This window comes from Haliotis rufescens, unplaced genomic scaffold (genome assembly GCF_023055435.1).
Source record: "Haliotis rufescens isolate VD_foot unplaced genomic scaffold, xgHalRufe1.0.p SCAF_33, whole genome shotgun sequence".
Lineage (NCBI taxonomy): Eukaryota > Metazoa > Mollusca > Gastropoda > Lepetellida > Haliotidae > Haliotis > Haliotis rufescens.
The window spans coordinates 4135688-4158117 of record NW_025964035.1 but is presented as its reverse complement, the minus strand read 5'-3'; the positions used below and the strand labels follow the sequence as shown (position 1 = coordinate 4158117).

Sequence of the window (22430 nt, the reverse complement as noted above, 5' to 3'; positions counted from 1 at the left end):
AGAGAGAGAGAGAGAGAGAGAGAGAGAGAGAGAGAGAGAGAGAGAGAGAGAATAAAATAAAAATAAAAATATAAAAGGTCCCTGGGAAAACATTTGCTTTTCGCGTAACACCAAAATCCACGAGTGCGCCTGCGCCGGACAAAGACGGATTTTCGCCAGGGAGCAGCCGGCGAGGGTAACGCCGGAGAGGGTAACGCCGGCGAGGGAAACGCCGGCAAGGGGACACGCCGGCGAGGGGACACGCCGGCGAGGGACCACCCGACCCGGCTTGGGTCCAATCAGTCAGACGAGCGCCCGTCCGACAGCTAGGAACCTCGCCAAGTCGGCTTGTGTCAGCCTGAAAGCGAATGAGTTAAAATTGGACGGCATGTCGGCATTATAAGGCGAAAAGATGACTGTTTAGCTTAAATTCTTCAAAATAATATTTCATACTGGTAAGACACCAGAAGAATGGTTGGTTAAATGGCGTGTAATTAAGCCAATTTATAAGAAAGGTAAGCCTTTGTTACCAAACAACTCCAAATCACTTCCATTAACACTTGCAAGATGCTTGGGTATTTTTTTTTTACTTCTTGTTGACAATATATTCACTACTTACATTGAAGTAAATGGATATTATTTTATCTGAAGTCTAAACTGGTTTCAGAAAGAACTACTTTGCAACTCTGAGAGTGCTGGCGCCAGCCTACAGGATGTCAACAACAACCACACCAAATCAGAATCAGTCGTTCGGCCAGCAGCTTTCATAGAGTAAGATGAAATGTGGATTGAGAGATCTGGCAGCTGTGTTTGGATGATCTTGTGTGAGAATTGACGATTTTGTCAAATGTACATCTATTGAGTAAATTAAAAGTGTCCAAGTTTTTCCAATAGTTAGTGTTGTCCTTTGGAACAGAATGATATATACTATTTACTTTTCACTGATCATATTTCTAAACTTTTACTGTTTCTGAAACTGGTAAGCACAAACTACCAATAGAAACAGGTCGATGGGAATTATATCACGAGAACAAAAGATATGAACATTGTGTGACTGCCAAGTAATGGGTGACGAGTTCCATGCTGTATTCAACTGTAATTCTTCTTTAACCTGGCGCACTGAATGAGTTAATGAATACTACACACACTGGCTAAACATAAGTAGATATCGTAAACTGTTCACAACTGCCAAAGTAGGTACTTTACAAAAAACTCTCAAAGGTCCTCAGACATTTGAATGCTATACTGTGACGTATGCTACAATATATGTCATCAAGCTGTACATCTATTACTGTAGTTTTTGTTGTTGTACAACTCATGTACCACCGATGGTTGTCGTCGAGTAATAAGAGAGAGAGAGAGAGAGAGAGAGAGAGAAAGAGAGAGAGAGAGAGAGAGAGAGAGAGAGAGAGAGAGAGAGAGAGAGAGAGAGAGAGAGAGAGAATAAAATAAAAATAAAAATATATAAGGTCCCTGGGAAAACATTTGCTTTTCGCGTAACACCAAAATCCACGAGTGCGCCTGCGCCGGACAAAGACGGATTTTCGCCAGGGAGCAGCCGGCGAGGGTAACGCCGGAGAGGGTAACGCCGGCGAGGGAAACGCCGGCAAGGGGACACGCCGGCGAGGGGACACGCCGGCGAGGGACCACCCGACCCGGCTTGGGTCCAATCAGTCAGACGAGCGCCCGTCCGACAGCTAGGAACCTCGCCAAGTCGGCTTGTGTCAGCCTGAAAGCGAATGAGTTAAAATTGGACGGCACGTCGGCATTATAAGGCGAAAAGATGACTGTTTAGCTTAAATTCTTCAAAATAATATTTCATACTGGTAAGACACCAGAAGAATGGTTGGTTAAATGGGGTGTAATTAAGCCAATTTATAAGAAAGGTAAGCCTTTGTTACCAAACAACTCCAAATCACTTCCATTAACACTTGCAAGATGCTTGGGTATTTTTTTTTTACTTCTTGTTGACAATATATTCACTACTTACATTGAAGTAAATGGATATTATTTTATCTGAAGTCTGAACTGGTTTCAGAAAGAACTACTTTGCAACTCTGAGAGTGCTGGCGCCAGCCTACAGGATGTCAACAACAACCACACCAAATCAGAATCAGTCGTTCGGCCAGCAGCTTTCATAGAGTAAGATGAAATGTGGATTGAGAGATCTGGCAGCTGTGTTTGGATGATCTTGTGTGAGAATTGACGATTTTGTCAAATGTACATCTATTGAGTAAATTAAAAGTGTCCAAGTTTTTCCAATAGTTAGTGTTGTCTTTTGGAACAGAATGATATATACTATTTACTTTTCACTGATCATATTTCTAAACTTTTACTGTTTCTGAAACTGGTAAGCACAAACTACCAATAGAAACAGGTCGATGGGAATTATATCACGAGAACAAAAGATATGAACATTGTGTGACTGCCAAGTAATGGGTGACGAGTTCCATGCTGTATTCAACTGTAATTCTTCTTTAACCTGGCGCACTGAATGAGTTAATGAATACTACACACACTGGCTAAACATAAGTAGATATCGTAAACTGTTCACAACTGCCAAAGTAGGTACTTTACAAAAATCTCTCAAAGGTCCTCAGACATTTGAATGCTATACTGTGACGTATGCTACAATATATGTCATCAAGCTGTACATCTATTACTGTAGTTTTTGTTGTTGTACAACTCATGTACCACCGATGGTTGTGGTCGAGTAATAAGAGAGAGAGAGAGAGAGAGAGAGAGAGAGAGAGAGAGAGAGAGAGAGAGAGAGAGAGAGAGAGAGAGAGAGAGAGAGAGAGAGAGAGAGAGAGAGAGAGAGAGAGAGAATAAAATAAAAATAAAAATATAAAAGGTCCCTGGGAAAACATTTGCTTTTCGCGTAACACCAAAATCCACGAGTGCGCCTGCGCCGGACAAAGACGGATTTTCGCCAGGGAGCAGCCAGCGAGGGTAACGCCGGAGAGGGTAACGCCGGCGAGGGAAACGCCGGCAAGGGGACACGCCGGCGAGGGACCACCCGACCCGGCTTGGGTCCAATCAGTCAGACGAGCGCCCGTCCGACAGCTAGGAACCTCGCCAAGTCGGCTTGTGTCAGCCTGAAAGCGAATGAGTTAAAATTGGACGGCACGTCGGCATTATAAGGCGAAAAGATGACTGTTTAGCTTAAATTCTTCAAAATAATATTTCATACTGGTAAGACACCAGAAGAATGGTTGGTTAAATGGGGTGTAATTAAGCCAATTTATAAGAAAGGTAAGCCTTTGTTACCTAACAACTCCAAATCACTTCCATTAACACTTGCAAGATGCTTGGGTATTTTTTTTTACTTCTTGTTGACAATATATTCACTACTTACATTGAAGTCAATGGATATTATTTTATCTGAAGTCTGAACTGGTTACAGAAAGAACTACTTTGCAACTCTGAGAGTGCTGGCGCCAGCCTACAGGATGTCAACAACAACCACACCAAATCAGAATCAGTCGTTCGGCCAGCAGCTTTCATAGAGTAAGATGAAATGTGGATTGAGAGATCTGGCAGCTGTGTTTGGATTATCATGATCTTGTGTGAGAATTGACGATTTTGTCAAATGTACATCTATTGAGTAAATTAAAAGTGTCCAAGTTTTTCCAATAATTAGTGTTGTCTTTTGGAACAGAATGATATATACTATTTACTTTTCACTGATCATATTTCTAAACTTTTACTGTTTCTGAAACTGGTAAGCACAAACTACCAATAGAAACAGGTCGATGGGAATTATATCACGAGAACAAAAGATATGAACATTGTGTGACTGCCAAGTAATGGGTGACGAGTTCCATTCTGTATTCAACTGTAATTCTTCTTTAACCTGGCGCACTGAATGAATTAATGAATACTACACACACTGGCTAAACATAAGTAGATATCGTAAACTGTTCACAACTGATAAAGTAGGTACTTTACAAAAAACTCTCAAAGGTCCTCAGACATTTGAATGCTATACTGTGACGTATGCTACAATATATGTCATCAAGCTGTACATCTATTACTGTAGTTTTTGTTGTTGTACAACTCATGTACCACCGATGGTTGTTGTCGAGTAATAAGAGAGAGGGAGAGAGAGAGAGAGAGAGAGGGGGAGACAGAGATAGATAGATAGATAGATAGATAGATAGATAGAGAGAGAGAGAGAGAGAAGTCTGAACTGGTTTCAGAAAGAACTACTTTGCAACTCTGAGAGTACTGGCGCCAGCCTCCAGGATGTCAACAACAACCACACCAAATCAGAATCAGTCGTTCGGCCAGCAGCTTTCATATGTGCATAAGCTCCTCTCGGTGATCTCTTCATTAATCAATAAGCCCATGTTTGCTGACTGTTTTCATTATTTGTTTGTGACTTTCGTTCCCGCAGTACATAAGCACTTTGGTATTAAACACTCTAATGCCAGTTTAACGTAGTTAAACTTCATTATCTTCAACGCGGGAGAGTAATAAAAATTAAATAATTATTTCGAATCATATACAAACATCAGCCAGCTGCACGCAACCCGTGAAGAACCGGGGTAGAATAGACTTTCAGCAACCCGTGCTTGCTGGAAAGGGCGAATATTCTTGTCATAAGAGGCGACTAACGGGATCGGGTGGTCAGACTCGCTGACTTGGTTGATGCATGTCATCGTATCCCGATTGCGTGGATCCAGGCGCATGTCAATCACTTGATTGTCTGGTTCACGCGCACATTATTTACAGACCGCCGTCATATAGCTGGAATATTGCTGAGTGCGGCGTTAAACAACAAACAAACAAGCAAACAAACAATTCACTGTGGAGTAAGATTTCACGAAGCGGACATAAAATCCTTCTTTTTTCTCTCAGTAACTGGCACGACAGCAGAGTCTCAAATTTGCAGTCGTAACTCGTGTTATGGACGAGTCCATTGAGAAATGCGTGGTGCGGATGGAATATCCAAGTTTATACCAACCAAGTCAGCGAGCCTGACCACCCGATCTCGTTAGTCGCCTCTTACAACAAGCACGGTCGCTTTTTACGGCAAGCATAGGTTGCTGAAGACCTATTCTACCCCGGATCTTCACGGGTCCCCTATGTCGGAGCATATTCCCTGTTATGAAATAATTGGTGAAATCATTTTTCTATTATTTTATTTTACGATTCATCGTTCTTAATCACTTTCATTGTTTATCATTATTATCATCCTCCTCGCTTTTATTTGTTTGTTTGTTTGCTGTTTAACGCCGGACTCAGCAATATTCATGCTATGTGAAGGGGACCTGTAAATAATCCAGTATGGACCAGACAATCCAGTGATTGATGTCATGAGCATCGATCCATGCAATTGGGATTCGATGACATGCATCAACCGAGTCAGCGAGCCTGACCACCCGATCCCGTTAGTCGCCTCTTCTGACATGCGGGTCTTCCCGGGTTACATAAGCAATGAGAGACTAGGGTGTCACAGTATTGTTTGAGTGTCCATTCACACAGCTACAAAAGAGCTAATATGGGCACTGAAGATAAAACCATGTTTAACCACCTAAATGTTGTTTGCTGTGAAAGGGGAACACGTTACTGCAATAATAATACATGTATCCCAGGTGCCAATCGGACCCGTGAAGATCCCGGGGTAGAATAGGTCCTCAGCAACCCATGCTTGCCGTAAAAGGTGACTATGCTTGTCGTAAAAGGCGACTAACGGGATCGGGTGGTCAGGCTCGCTGACTTGGTTGATGCATGTCATCGATCTCAATTGCGCGGATAGATGCTCATGATGTCAATCACTGGATTGTCTGGTCCAGACTCGATTATTTACAGACCGCCGTCATATAGCTGGAATATTGCTGAGTGCGGCGTTAAACAACAAATCAACCAACCAACCAACCAGGTGCCAATCTTTACCCTTCAACCCTGGAAGACATATTGTATCATGGCACAATGTCTTTCATGCATATTCATCAGGTCAATAGACAGGTCGTGCTTTTCTTTTCTGGTAGTGAGCAACATTTAACCGATTATTCATTGATGTTAAAAAATCATCTTGTCAGTTCACGGATGGGCCGGTCATCTAAGGCCACGGAATTCACTGTAGACGGTATCTTGTTGATGATTTGGTTGGTTTGTTGTTTAACGCCGCACTCAGCAATATTCCAGTGATATGACGGTAGTCTGTAAATAATCAAGTCTGGACCAGACAATCCAGTGATTGACATCATGAGCATCGATCCACGCAGTTGGGATCGATGACATGCATCAACCAAGTCAGCGAGCCTGACCACCCGATCCCGTTAGTCGCCTTTTACGACAAGCATGGGTTGCTGAAGTCTTGTTGATGAATTTGGTGTAAATATAAAGCAACAACGCCAGAGAATAACCAGTCTCGATTATCCGCCAATACAGATTCTGTTGTTAGTAAAAGGCAAAATAACGGTCAAAATCATATGAATGGATCACTGACAATCAGTGATGACACAAGGTGTCTGCGGAAAGGGTGAGCATGTTCTGCCTTACCGGAAGCGCCTGCCACACAATGCCACACCATATCCTTCGCTTTCAATCTCCCCTTCACTTCTAACAGCACTTTCCCACTAATAATTGTGCAAACAACACAAAAAGAAAACGCTCGTCAGAATTTAAATATGTAATGGCGAATCTTTTATTTGTGGTATGGCGCGGCAAGGGGATCGAATCACCCCACTTTCGGTCGCCGGGTAGATGCTCTATCTACTACACCACGGAGGGGATTATTAACATTGACTCTAACCAACACGTGAAGCAGAGATTTGTTTGTCATTCACACTTTATTTACAAAGCTTTTGGTTACAAAGGTCTGTTGTGCAGCACTGGTCACACGTTACGGCTCGTCTTCCAATAATGATAGATGAAGACAGGTGCTCGCATGTCTGTAGAGACATCAAGGCCGTAGTTAACTTTTTTTTTAAAGGGGGGGGGGGCAAATATTTGTACAAGTATCACTTGTCCCCAACTTGTATTTTCATGATTCAAATAAAACTGTTTTCTATAAAAACCGGATCCTTTGACACCCTGATTGAGGTATCCGGTGAGGTATCCGGTGTGCCGGATACCCGGATTCCAGGAGGCATGCTTTCCGGTGAGGTGTCCAATGCCGGATACCACGGAAACCAAACCGGAATGGCTTGATGCGGGTGGGGTTAAAAAGGAACATAACACATTAAATTGACTTAACCTTTATAATTTTGGCATTAGGAATTATTATAACATAAATACCAAAATATGCAAGGAAGAATTATATTTTGTTTCCTAAAATATTAATCGCCGGTCAAGGCAAACACTAGTACATTATAAAAAAAGTAAATATAAAAAGACAGAAAGGGAATTTGAGAACTTTGTGCAACTAAAAGATCACAATGTGACAATCAAAACACAGTCACCACCGTTACTTTTGCCTTTGAATACATTTGTTTGTTTTGTTTGTTTGTTGTTAAGCGCCGCATATTCCAGCTATATGACGGCGGTCTGTAAATAATCGAGTCTGGACCGGACAATCCAGTGATTGATATCATGAGCATCGAGCCACGCAATTGGGATACGATGACATGCATCAACCAAGTCAGCCAGCCTGACCACCCGGTCCCTTTGGTGGCCTTTTACGACAAGCATAGGTTGCTGAAGACCTATTCTACCCCGGATCTTCACGGGCCTGTTTTATTATAATGTTTACACTGACCGTCCTTGGCATACAGGACAACTTGTAGGATGTCCCGGCGTTGTTGTGTGCAGTCTGTGCATGGCACAGCTGAAAGAGCAAATGTGCATGTTTATTGATAGTAATACACATTCAATCATGGATTAGAAATATAGATGTCTGTCAAATATCGAAATATATTCCGTAAACACGTTCTTAGATTGTTTGTTTGTTTGTTGTTTAACGCCACACTGAGCAGTATTCCAGCTATATGACGGCAGTACCAGACCAGACATATTCTTCGTATGTGATACTGTGAACATCCGGGTTAGTATCGATCTTAAGCAACCAATCCCTTTAGTAAGAGGCGACTGAAGGGACCGGGTCGTCAGGCTCGCTGACTTCGTTGATGCATGTCATCGTATCCTAAATGCGTAGATTGATTCTTATGATGTCAGTCACTGCATTGTGTGGTTCAGACTCGAATATTTACAGACCTCCATCATACAGCTTGAATATTGCTGAGTGTGGCGTTAAAAACAAACAATGCGACGCAACCTCTACAACAGGTAGCCAGTGTAAGAAGGTGAGGTGAGGTGAAATTGGGTTTAACGTCGCGTCCAAGATTATTGCACTTATATAGCGACGTGCATGCACGTGTGTGTGTGGCTGTTTGTATTAGTCCGGACTGATGCCGATTTATAGTGCTGGCACACTGAGATACCATGCCGCAGTTTAACATGAATACCCCACTCAGACACAGTATACTGACTCCGAGCCGACCAGTCCTTGTTTTAGCCCTTTTATGCCGAGCGCCAGACAGGGTAACAACAAGTACCATCTTTTAACGTCTTTTGGTATGACGCCGGACCTTCCGCTCTCCGGGCGGACGCTCTACCACTAGACCACGGAGGCGGTCTAGTGTAAGAAGGACTTATACTCATGGACGTCAAAGCCAAATAATAATCAGTCTCGATATTCTGCTGAAACAGATTCCACTTGGCGTGGAAGGCAAAACAGGGATGAAACTTATATGAATGGATCACTGAAAATCACTGGTGACACCAGGTGTTCGCACAAAGGGATAGGCATGTCCTACTCTACCGTCAGCACCCGCTAATCACACAATTAAACATGTAAATGTTTTGTTTGTTTCCAACGAAATTTCTGCAAACATTTTTATGCTGTAACATCATGCACATGTACAGCTCTCCCTGGCTATAATGCCACTCTGGTTATCAGGCCATCTTCTTTCAGAACGGGGGCGGTCGGGTAGCCTATTGGTTAAAGCGTTTGCTCGTCACGCTGAAGACCCGGGTTCGAATCCCGACATGGGTACAATGTGTGAAGACTATTTGTGGTGTCCCCCGCCGTGATATTGCTGGAATATTGCTAAATGCGGCGTGAGAACCATCTTTTAGAACGGATTTGCGCGTTGCAACATTCCCTGTCAATGCCAATGCCTTAAACGTTAAAAAAAGTGGCATCATATAATAGTTAATCGTCTAGAGATAATTTCAAGATATATAATACGTATATAACATTATACATTATATATATGCGATAGTTGTAAGAACCACGTGGGTATTCCATAGCAGAATCGTTCCCATCGTTCCCTAATATACCCATCACAAAGAGCAGAATGTGAGAGCTTGCAGGCTAGAACAGGGATTGGTCGGTCCCTGTGTGTAGCATGGCTTACTTAGGTTATCTTGGATCGTACGTCAAGCACTTGTCCTGATTCGATTTCGTAATCGAGCTGCACTATTGACTGTGGCTTGAGATCATCCCCAACACCATGTGTGTTAAGGTTTGTGAAAGCGTTGTGAAGTACCTCGGGGCACAACGGGTGTCTCACCTCATGTTGTCCACACTGTTGAATTGTCGCACACGCAGATGGATGCGACACCTTTTGGCAATTGAAGCAGTTGATTAGGGGCGTGGCTGAGACTGGTCGAGGAAATCAGTAAAAAACACATTTGAATAATAGCGACAAACCCCTTTTCATGTCTGCAAAAAGCATAGCATAGCATAGACTATATCATGGGCATGTGTTTATTAATCACTATCAAATAAAGATGACACCAGGTCTTCGCGAAGCAGTTAAGGGCGTGGGTGACACTGGTCGAGATTAATAATTAAAAAGAGACATGTTAAGCTGTTAAATTTGGGACGATGACGGGGCTCGTCAAGGTAAAAAATTAAGGCTGGACATTTGAATCAGGAGATTGGGGGTATGGACAAGATTCCAGCTGTTTGAGGAACAAAATATACAAAGAACACTTTAAACAGTTGATAAGGGAGTGGTTGGGACAGCTTGGAACAAATTAACATAATACACCTGAATCATTTCATTATGAGCGGAGGCGGTCGGGTAGCCTAGTGGTTAAAGCATTCGCTCGTCACGCCGAAGACCCGGGTTCGATTCCCGACATGGGTACAATGTGTGAAGCCCATTTCTGGTGTCCCCCGCCGTGATATTGCTGGAATATTGCTAAAAGCGGCGTAAAACCATATGAACTCACTCACTCATTATGAGCGTGGAAAAGACTGGTTAAGGTAAACAAATAGAAAGGAACAAAGGTGTTTAAAAGATGAAAAAGACGTGTCAACAAAGTGCAACCATATCCACAGGACAGTGGACTTGATGTGGCAAGGGTGGAAAACAAGACTCTGATAAAAAGGCTCGTGGACACTCTTGCCTCGGGACGATGAGATTTTACAACACAGCTGACTATTGATCCAATCTTATTTGAGGTCACCTACCTTTGCAGTTACACTTCACACAGTTCGTGATGTTATCAGCCACCAGGCAGCCCTCGGGGCACTTGATGAAGTCCACATAAGGGCAGTGCTTTCCGTGATGCGATGACGCTGAGGAGCCTGGAGGACACAAATCAGTACCCGCATCGAGATGTTGCATTACAACATGAAACGAACCCCGCTAATCCGGACCTTAGAGTTATCAGTGAAATCGCCGTGGTTGATAACAATGCTGATAAGCGAATCATAACTTTATATGGGCTTAATGATGAGTGTCTACATGTCACAACTTTTGAGGTACAATCATGCAAGCTCTTTCTACCAAGATTTCAAAAAGCGTAATGCGACTCTTGATCAATGTTACAACATTCAAGGTCTCAGTAGAGCTTTCAAAACGTTTTATGGTAGACATGTGGAGGACATTTCTAAATTTGACGCATCATTGACATAAATGATGTCCTATGCAATTCCCCATTTTGACTTTATCATATGTTCCCGTGTATTTTCAGGTGAACTGAATTGCCTTTGCATGTGTTTGTTACGAGTGCTACCAGTGGGATAGGATACGCTTTCCTTTTCGCGAACACCTGGTATCATCACTATTTGATAGTGATTCATAAACATGTGCTCATTCTATAGTCGAAATCGTATAAGCGTGTCTGTTTTTGGTAGAGATGTCTTATGACGATGGTTGGTTGTTGGTTGGTTGTTTAACGCCGCACTCGGAATCTTCACGGGTCGTTCGCGAAAAGGAGAGGGATGCCCTGCTTCATCGACTCAAATCTCATATTTCCCCCCAAAGGTCGATGGTCTAAGGCACTGCAGTACTGAGTTGCGTCCCTTATCTTAAATCCGATCCATTGGTCGTGCTTCAAATCATGTTTGTTTGCTTTGTTTAACGCCGCATTCAACAATATTCCAGCTATACGACGGCGGTCTGTAAATAATCGAGTCTGGGCCAGACAATCCTGTGATTAATATCATGAGCATCGATCCACGCAATTGGGATCGATGACATGCATTAACCAAGTCTGCGAGCCTGACCACCCGATCCCGTTAGTCGCCTCTTACGACAAGCATAGCCGCCTATAACGACAAGCCTGGATTGCTGAATACCTATTCTACCCCGGATCTTCATGGGTCCTTATGACTATGGAATGGGGTTTGTCGCTTTTATTGATGATGAGTGAGTGAGTGAGTATGACATAACGCCTGTTTTAGCAATATTCTAGCAAAATCACGGCTGGTGGATACCAGAAATAGGTTTCACACATTGTACTCGTGTGGGGAATTAAACCCGTGTCTTTGGCGCAACTTGCGAATGCTTTAACCAGTAGGCTACCCCACTGTCCTACTTTGGGATGACGTTTTAATCAAATAGACGTTATCAACAATCTTGGTCAAGAAGGCTGTGTATATGTTATGGCAGGAAGGAAGTTATTTTTGTCAGATCAAGAATGAGAAATTTTCTATCGCGTTTGAGGGCGGTCGGGTAGCCTAGTGGTTAAAGCGTTCGCTCGTCACGCCGAAGACCCATGGGTACAATGTGTGAAGCCCATTTCTGGTGTCCCCCGCCGTGATATTGCCGGAATCAAACTCACTCACTCACTCACTCACTCTATTGCGTTTGTGCTTCAGTTTGCTGGTCAATGATTAAGTGTCACGTGTTGAGTATCGTATTAAGTTATCGACTCCCTCAAGAGTGTTACAGATTTCAACGCCCGAGGCTCAAACCTCAGGCCTTGAATCCATATCACTGCTGAGTGGGGCGCCTACCTACATGGCTATACTTCTAATTACAAAATAAATGTCTTGCACTAAACCTGATAAATAGGGTAAATAATATATCTATCAGATAAACCTAATCAATAGGGTAAATATATCAGATAAACCTGGTAGATAGGTAAATATATCAGATAAACCTGATAAATAGGGTAGATAATAAATTTATCAGATAAACCTAATAAATTGGGTAAATATATCAGATAAACCTGGTAAATAGGATAAATATATCAGATAAACCTGATATAAAGGGTAAATATATCAGATAAGAGTCGATTATGTAATTATAGGAATCATTTCTAGACCACGCATGGAACAGTCACGAATTATGTATAAATTCGCTCAGCAACGAAACTTCGATGCATGCGCAATATGAACCTCCATTCTTAAATAGCACGAGCTCACGATTCACTTCAAACAATAATGCACTGAACCAAGACATGCTCCCGCTTGTCTGAATGGAATCGTCCAACTTGGGCCCATACACAGTTTTGAGTTTTTGTAATATTAAGCAAAATGACCACATAAAGCAAAATAAGCTAATGTGTATTTGAGCGTGATAAAATCAATCACAACAAGTCGTCATACGGGTTCTAATCTAATTCGATGTTCAGCACCAAAACACATCTTTGCTGAATTCGAGTTAAAGTTGGTTATGCGTTTTCAAAGTTTCATTGTACATTAAAACACGCCACGCCCCGGGTTCGATTCCCCACATAGGTACAATGTGTGAAGCCTATTTCTGGTGTCCCCCGCCGTGATATTGCTGGAATATTGCCAAAAGCAGCGTAAAACCATACTCACTCACTCACTCCTTTCAGAGGGAAATATAGGCATATTCTGTTTCTGTCAACCCCCCAGCTCACGTTCTGTCCCAATGGACGACCTCTTACCTTGTGTCTGACATGGGCAGGCGTGGCATCCGTTGACCACTACCGGACAGGGGCAGTTGTATACAGGAGCACATGACCCAGCTGTAACATCACAATATAGTCTGAGGTGAGGCGAGGCGAGGCGAGGCGACGTGCATGCAGGTGTGTGTGTGTGTGTGTGTGTGTGTGTGTGTGTGTGTGTGTGTTTGGCTGCGTGTACCAGTCCGAACCATTGCCGATTTTATAGTGCTAGAACACTGAGATACCATGCCACTGTTTAACATGAATACCCACTCAGAAACAGTATTCAGTCCTTGTTTTAGTCCCTTAATGTCGTGCACCAGGCAGCATAACAACAAGTACCATATTTTATCGTCTTTTGGTTTGACGCGGCCGGGGATTAAACCCCCAACCTTCCGCTCTCCGGGTGGACGCTCTACAATACAGTCAGATCCAAAGATCGAATGAAAATTGTTGTATTCTGCTTTCAACAAATTATAACCTACACCCTGCCGGGTAAAAGAAAGTGTACACTTGAAAAATAGATTTTGACCAAAACATTAACTTTTCATGCGTCGCCGGAACCACAAACTTAAGGTCCAAAACACAACTATGATACTTCACCATCGAATAACTATTTGTTTGTTTGATTTTCAGCAACCATTAAACATGGGTGTATGCTTTCTTTTGCCCGGCAGTTTAAATCGGGTGTTTGGCGGCCTGAGATTAATAGAATTTAGGCCTGACAAAGCAAAGGTGGATGATAATAAAAAGAGACAGTATCATTGATATAATCATAAGGAATTTCCGTTGTTCGATTCCGAGTACATTACAATCATGTGTTTGTCAATCTCTATCATTCAGTGGTGGTTGGTTGGTCGGTTTGTTGTTTTACGCCGCACTCAGCAATATTCCAGCTATATGACGGCGGCCTGTATATAATCGAGTCTGTGCAAGACAATCCAGTGATTAATATCATGAGCATCGACCAACGCAGTTGGGATCAATGACATGCGTCAACCAAGTCAGCGAGCCTGACCACCCGATCCCGTTAGTCGCCTTTTACGACAAGCATAGTCGCCTTTTACGACAAGCATAGTCGCCTTTTACGGCAAGCATATTCCCTTTTACGGCAAGCATGGGTTCATTCAGTGGTGAGCAGGTGATCGCGAACAACAATCTACGCTATCGTTGCAGGATGACTTAATAAATATCTGCAGCTGCCTGGTCACACATTGAAACCATCAAATCCTCAACATCATGGGTACTGGGGAGCTGTTCTGACGAAATACAAGGCATGGACGACAGGTGTTTTTAGTAGTGAGATGAACCGTTTGGAAGACCCGCGAAGATCCGGGTTAGCATCTTCGGCAACCCATGCCTGCCGAAAAGGCGACTATGCTTGTCGTCATGGGCCACTAGCGGGATCGGGTGGTCGGGCTCGTTGAATTGGTTGATGCATGTCATCGTATCCCAATCGCGTGGATCGATGCTCATGATGTCAATCACTGGATTGTCTTGTCCAGACTCTAATATTTACAGACCGCCGTTATATAGCTGGAATATTGCTGAGTGTGGCGTTAAACAAACAAACAAACAAACAAACAAACAGAACTGATAATAGAACCCATCAAAAGCAATTGGATGTTGTTAAAAGCAAAACATATAATTGAATAAAGATCACATACCACCTTGAGATGTTTGAAAGAAGGCAACGGTCGTTACTAAAGCTGAAAACAGAACAAGAAAATACAAACTTAATTGTCGTCATCATATGTCCAGAAACGAAAAATGATTCAAACACAAGAGAACCAGACGAGTAAATTGGGCTTGTATTTTGTTTATCAACATGGGTGTGTCAAGCTGCGGTATTTATCTAGAGTGAGTGAGTGAGTGTCAACACCGCTTTCAACAGTACTAGTATTCCAGTTATATCCCGGCGTTTCTATTTTACATTGTACCCATGTGGGGATTCGAACCCAGGTCTTGGGAGTGCGGGTGGCACGGGTGGCCCAGTCGTCTGAGGCGCCGCGATTCGCTTTGCAGAGTTGCGTCCCAGAAACCTATGATTGTGGGTTCGAATCCCGGTTCGCCCCGATTACGTGTCTAGGTTTGTCAGCACCATACCCGTGCTCGTGGCTTTCACCGAAGTGGTAAACGTCTCAGACCTGCATCACTTCGGGCATTCCTCCCACATTAAGCTGACACACCGTGATATAACTGGAATACTGTTAAAAGCGGCTTCAAACCCAACTCACTCACTCACTCACTTGGGCCTGCGGCGTGTTAGACGACTGGGCCAGTTGACCTTGCTGTCATTTTCAACGCCTCTTGAATTAAACTAGAAAACACCTTCAACTATTTATCTTTCAAGTGACTCCTCCTGATGGTAATTACACACACATATTACTAAGATACACACACATATTACTAAGATACACACACATATTACTAAGATAATACGGCATGAAAGAAATAGGCAGCCAGTAACCTGGTGAAATAAATGACGTACTTGTAAATAAGAACGGTTTGACAATATCCGTGAACGCCTTCATGTTGGTAGGGAAATGGCAGATGGTACAGATACATGTAGATAAGGTAATGTGTGCGTGCAGTTCTGTCCTTTCCGTCACCGCAGTTTTCGCTAAGATTATACCTGACGAGGTTATATTATTCTCCGTAGGAAGAAGGTGAGTTGGGTTTAATGCCGATTTGAACAGTATGCTCTACGTGACGGCGTGTCAGCTATTGGGATGCAAATCTTAACCAAGCGCCTCACACACATGATAATGGAATCCACACTAATCCATTGACTTAGTTGATAATTTTCTGTCCCCTTTGAACATGATATCCAGCATGGACCTGCGCCATACAGATGGATTAGTGTAAACAGATTAAGAAAGAAAATGCAGCAAAGAGGGTTTGGGTGATCCTGGCACAGTCAGGATGGTTAGGGTCATCATCAGATCAGGGCACTTGACCCTCCACACACACACACACACACACACACACACACACACACACACTCACAGACACTCACACACACATACACACTCACACATACACACACACTCACACACACACACACACACACACACACACACACACACACACACACACACACACACACACACACACACACACTAGGACCAACGTGAAGATGAAGATGGACTCGGGACCGAACAATTGATACTCTTGGCATGTGGGATCTCCACCAAGTCAGAACCGCCAGGTCTGATGACCCCATCCACCGAGACGCTTCGATGAAAGTATAGGTTTCTGTGAACCTTCTCTAGCCCGACATCTGAAGGGGTAAACAAAGGTAGGGAATGAGGGAATATAAATTTGATTGAGGGCAAAATTGAAACATAAAAACATTGTTAACTGGACACAGACCTCCTGAAACAGATCATGGTGTTTGGTCTCTCCTGTCAAAGGAAAAAAATAATAATCAGTGTTTATAGCGGTCAGTCGTCACCCCGAAGACCCGGGTTCGATACCCCACATGGGCACAATGTGTGAAGCCCATTTCGTGTGTACTCCACCGTGTTGATGGAATATTGCTTAATGTGACGTAAAACAACATTCACTCGCTCATTTACAAGACAAGACAATTTATACAGTATAGAGGCGAATGGCCCAAAATACAGACATAAAGAAGTTAAATTTCTAAGCACTATAATTTATATGTATTAGGAGAAAGTACTTAACGGTGTAATTAGTAGCTTTCTAGGCAAGAATGCAGTTTTTCGGACATCTTCCGCCATTTTGGTAAGGGATGTGCACGAGCCCATTCCTTAGGAACGGTTTCTACGTTTTTCAGACGCGATTTTTATCGCCTCACAAAAACAACAGGCGTTTGGGGGGCTTCCCCAACTCAACGACCTGAATCAAATGCTTTCGTAAATAAATGAAATCTTTAATTACCAAAGTAGATACAAAATACTTTATTAGTAGCATCAAACACACATGGCGGATTGGTGCCCGGTGCAATGCACATGTACCGGGGTAAACAATGGTAGGGAGTAAGTGACGTTCAGTTTGATGCCAATGTATGATATAATAATAATTATATTAATGATCGGTTCATTTACCCGGTCTTAAGACCTGTTGAATGATAAAGAGTGTATGGCGATACCCGACTACATAGCCCCTTCCGCCTACACACCTTGGGCTAACTTACGTATCTCGTCTCTTGGAGCGGTGTTTAACAACGGTTGGGTAATATGTACATTTAACGACCCCAGGGACCCGCTGATTGGTCCGCGACATCATTGGTTTAGGATGCTACATCCTCACCTGTCATCCACACGTGAAATACGTTTGCATGGTCCTGACTGTTGTATTTACAGCCAGCTCGATATAGCTGGATTAGAGCCGACTGCGGCGTTAAACAACACGCATGCGCCGTGAAAGTCGTTCTGAAGAGGTAGGTGACATTAAGTATGAGCAGTACTGAGCATCCGTCATAAATAGTTTTTTGTTGTTGTCATTCTGTTTTTTTCAAAGTTTGTTTCCTGATTCCAACTCGCCCACAGACATTGATTTATAAGACAACGCCCTCCTTCCAAAGTTTAAAAGACTGTCGAACAAACCCTTCTTTCTTAAGTTTCCAAAACTCGAAAGAGTCGAATTAGGATTTTTAAATTGTATTATATTGCAGTCAATTGTTTTGATTGTTGTTTTTGTATTGTTTACAGTTGTTTTATATTGTGTAATGTTGTTTTGGATTGATAGTGATTGGTTTTCGTTTGGTTTCTTTTGTTTTAGGTTCCGAGGTCTATGATTGATTTTTTGTTCTGTAGTCTATTGTCTCATGTGTATATAAAACAACAACCGGAAATTATAATTCTGTTTAGAAAAGACGTAATCAATGTTTGAACCTGTTTGCAGTTATTGTTTTGGAATAATACTCATATCAGTTGTTTCCCTTCTCGTTAGTTAAAAAAAGTATAAGTTTTTCCTAAAATGATAATTTTGATTTTTCATATCTCTTGTCACAGGACGATGACTCTCCTTCCCCCCTGTATGCTGATTATCATTGTGACGATCCATGGCATGTCGATACGAGCTGAAAGCGACTGTTTTGGCCAAAGGATATATGGCTTCGAAAGGGATAGCACTGACTGTCATAAATTCTACAGGTAATTAAAAAAAATAATTACAGGAATTTATTATTATTTACAGGTTAAAATGCAGCAAAGAGGTTTTGGGTGATCCTGGCACAGTCAGGCTGGTTAGGCTCATCATCATCACAGGGCCCTTGCCCCCTCTACACGCAGCCCAGACAGCGAATGGGACTTCTCCCAGGAAGCGCTGCCTAGTCAAAACCACCCAGAACTTTTCGGAGAATGTGAAGACTCCCCAACACTGCAGCCTTCTGCATTACCCAGATTGTCAGAAGGGCTGTCTTCCTGGTAGCAAACCCGGGTACTCTCCCGATGTCAGTCAACAGATTGGGAGGTACCAAACCCAAGGCACCGAGAACAATGGGGAGTCGGACAACTTGGTACTTGGGATGCAAGCGTGACGTTTCGAAAGCGAGGTCTGCATATTTGCCATGTTTTTCCTCAATCTTGTCAATCACATTACTGTCAAAAGGGACAGAAAATTCAATGATATGATTTCATTGGATTTATCAAAAAGGACAAGATCAGATTTGATGGCCTGGATATGTCTGAGGGTGTATACGGGCCTATTCCAAAGGATTTTTTATTTATCATTTTCCATGACGCCCTCTACATATTCTGGGTCGCACCATGGATGGACCTCTGTGTCAAAACCACAAGCATGGCGAAGACGGTAATAAAATGATCGAGCCACCCCATCATGTCGCGTAAGATACTGTGTCTAGATCTGTGCCAAAGCTGGGCATCCACTCACAATGTGTTGGACTGTCTCATTAAATTCATTACGTAATCTACATTTCATATTTACATTTTGATTCAAAATCACACATTGACGGTTTCGAGTGGGAAGTGACTGGTCCTGAGCAGCAAACAGAAAGCCTTCTGTTTCACCTTTCAGGCCAGACGACTTCATCCAAGCGAAGGACTCTGCAGGATTGCTTATCTTCTCAACACACTGCACATAAACTCGATGCAGTGGTCGTTCAGATAGCCTCTCCTTGAAAAACCGACATTGATTATTATTATTATTATTATTATTTACCGTACCCATCCCATTGTATAAACACACAAGCAACTACATTATCCACTAGGCTCTACAGTGTTTATATGTGCGTGTGGATTCAAAACAACATTTACCCAACACGTCATTCCAATAGCCATGGTCGAAGTACTTGTGTTGTAAACCAAACGTACCCTGACCTGTTTTGAGGCGACAACATTGCACTTTGAAGAGAATAACCATACATACAAGAATCAATAACCTACGACTTTCCCAGTTTGACAGAAGTGAGTGAGCATGGCTTTACGTCGCTATTAGCAAAATATTCCCGCAATATCACGGCGGGGGACACCAAAAATGGGTTTCGAACATGGTACCAATGTCGGGAATGTAACCCGGGTTTTTGGCGTGACGAGCGAACGCTTTAACCACTAGGCTACCCGACCGCCCCAGTTTGAAAGAATGCACTGTGATCATATTGCATGCTCTCAGCCAGTTTTCATAATCGCAATAACTAGTGAGTGAGTTGGGTTTAACGCCGTTTTAACGGTATTCCAGTTATATCAAGACGTGTCAGCTTAATGTGGGAAGAAAGCCCGAAGTGATGCAGGTCTGAAACCCACGAGCACTGGTGTGGTGCTGACAAACCTAGAAACATAATCGGGGCGAACCGGGATTCGAACCCACAAACATAGATTTCTGGCGTGCCCAAGGGACGCAACTCTGCACAGCGAATCGCGGCGCCTAGGACCACTTGGCCCCCCGTGCTCCCCGCAATAACTACTTGGTATGAACCACTATTAAGTGGCATCAACCCTTTCAATGGAACTAGAAATGAAAACATAAATAAATATATAATAAATTGAATTAATTTTCTTAACATTCACTAGGACCATCACGTGTCCTGGATATCCATGGCTGGGGCAGTCCGAGAAATACCTGCGACTTCCCTACAGATGCAACCAGAACTTCGTCTTCAACGTGGTCAGTGGTCGTTGGGGGCATTGTGTGCCCCCAGGCGAAGAATCGGACCCGTGCTGAGGTAAATAATGTCAAGTCCAATACTGCGTTCTGTCTCGCTATTTTCGAAAAAGAATTACACGGCTTTGTATTATTGTTTGTTTGTTTGTTGTTTATCGCCACACTCAGCAATATTCCAGCTGTTTGACGGCGGTCTGTAAAATAATCGAATCTGAACCAGACAATCCAGTGATTGACATCATGAGCATCAATGCACGCAATTGGGATCGATGAAATGCATCAATCAAGTTAGCGAGCCTGACCACCAGATCCCGTTAGTCGTCTTTAACGACAAGCATAGTCGCCTTTGTATTATTGAGAGAGTGGAGTTGTTATAGAGTTCGCTCGTCACGCCGAAGATCAGGTTTCGGAGGATACTTCATCTCTTAGGATTGCTGATAATATATCATGGGTTCCTTCGAAAATTGGAATGAGAATGGTGTTTGGTTGGAGACTAACATTGAAAGCCGTGTTTGTGTGTTTGTTTGTTTGTTTGTTGTTTAACGCCGCACTCAGCAATATTCCAGCTATATGACGGCGGTCTGTAAAATAATCGAGTCTGGACCAGACAATCCAGTGATTGACATCATGAGCATCGATCCACGCAATTGGGATCAATGACATGCATCAACCAAGTCAGTATGCTGGTCAGGGCCCACTTGCACAAAGCGATCTTAGCGCTACGACTATTGTAGGCCTATGTTAAAGTATGGGAGTTACGATCATCTTAGCGCTAAGATCGCTTTATGTACGTGGGCCAAGGTGTACGTAAAAAACACATTTGAGGAATGTGTTAGGTTCATGAACGCTTTGAACAATATTTTAGTTATAACACGGCCTGTCAACTTTAACTCACTGTACCGGGATAAACCCCTTAAGCATACACTGTTTCGAATGCGGGGCAGAATACGCACACCCACACACGTGGTATCGTCTGTGTTTGATAGTGATTTATAAACTCATGCTCATGATACAGTCATACAATCGACTCTGATTTTAGTAGATACTTATAAATATTGAAAGAATTTTGTCGCTTCTGTTTACCTGATTATCATTGAGAAGAATATATTATTCATAAATCAGTAATTTAGAATCGCATTGTGATAGCTGATTTAAATCCCATTTGTCTAAATCAATGCATTTATGAGGCACTAGCCTGTTTTTAAGCATCAAATATATAACTGATTGACAACAGTGTTTACAGAAGTACAGACAGGCGTTGTGGCGAGGCAACACAGACATCATGACGGTTACCGGCGGTGAGCTGTGCTTGAGGCTATTGCAATTGTACCTCATCCATATCAAAAGGCAATTACACTTTCTAAGCAGATCGCTTATGTTACTCTGTTATCGCACGTGCCCACGAGGCATTGGTTCTGGTACGGAGGAGCGCGTGGCACTCACCTATAGTCCTCAAACCTGTTAATCTATTTTCAGATGATCATTTACAGGCCTGCTCAGAAGAACACCCCAGGCGGCACGGCTGACGAATGTTCAGATGTGACTTGACATCACGAGAATGTGGATGTGTTTTACTGATATAAATAAAACACCTGCGAAAATGGATTTCATTTCAGATTTAAGTTTGTGAAATTTGTTTTTAGTTTCTTGTTCGATTCAACACATTTTCAGCTATAAAAACGGCAACAAAATCCATATTTCAAATCACATGTGTTGAGGTTCGTCATTTATAGTTTCTTCGTCAATGACCTCCAAATGTCCCCGTGGAGATTCCGGGTTCGACTCGGTCCCCAGCAACCATGACGGTCGAAAGACACGGCTGTATGGATCAGGTGATCAGACTCGGTTGATGGCGTGTCTCTGTATCCCTGCGACGTCGAGCGTTGCTCAAAATAGCAATCGACCCGTGAAGATCCGGGGTAGAATAGGTCGTCAGCAACCCATGCTTGCCGTAAAAAGGCGACTATGCCTGTCGTAAGAGGCGACTAACTGGATCGAGTGGTCAGGCTCGCTGACTTGGTTGATGAATGTAATCGATCCCAATTGCGTGGGACCCGTGAAGATCCGGGGTAGAATAGGTCTTCAGCAACCCATGCTTGCCGTAAAAGGCGACTAACGGGATCGAGTGGTCAGGCTTGCTGACTTGGTTGATGCATGTCATCGATCCCAACTGCGTATATCGATGCTCATGATATTAATCACTTGATTGTCCGGTCCAGACTCGATTATTTACAGACCGCCGTCATATAACTGGAATA

The 22430-nt window shown here is 43.0% G+C and overlaps 2 protein-coding genes across 3 annotated transcripts; one reads left to right on the top strand and one right to left on the bottom strand.

Annotated features, from left to right (window-relative positions):
* Positions 1–6760: 6760 nt before the first annotated feature.
* On the bottom strand, positions 6761–15655 carry LOC124117554 (protein psiQ-like). The gene is made up of 7 exons (XM_046479494.2): positions 15575–15655; positions 14751–14792; positions 13084–13164; positions 10412–10528; positions 9504–9595; positions 7688–7756; positions 6761–6881 (listed from the first exon to the last, which is right to left on the bottom strand). The coding sequence occupies exons 1-7, from the start codon at positions 15615–15617 to the stop codon at positions 6780–6782; spliced, it is 546 nt and encodes a 181-aa protein (XP_046335450.2). The 5' UTR covers positions 15618–15655; the 3' UTR covers positions 6761–6779.
* LOC124117555 lies at positions 15652–21794 on the top strand. 2 transcript variants are annotated; one of them, XM_048380827.1, is made up of 4 exons: positions 15652–15752; positions 18066–18206; positions 20082–20233; positions 21649–21794. In XM_048380827.1, exons 2-4 carry the CDS (start codon positions 18116–18118, stop codon positions 21718–21720), a joined length of 315 nt encoding a protein of 104 aa, XP_048236784.1. In that variant the 5' UTR covers positions 15652–15752; positions 18066–18115; the 3' UTR covers positions 21721–21794. The 2 variants fall into 2 exon arrangements, with proteins under 2 accessions (XP_048236784.1, XP_046335451.2); XM_046479495.2 differs by lacking the exon at positions 15652–15752 and adding an exon at positions 17201–17491.
* Positions 21795–22430: the final 636 nt, after the last annotated feature.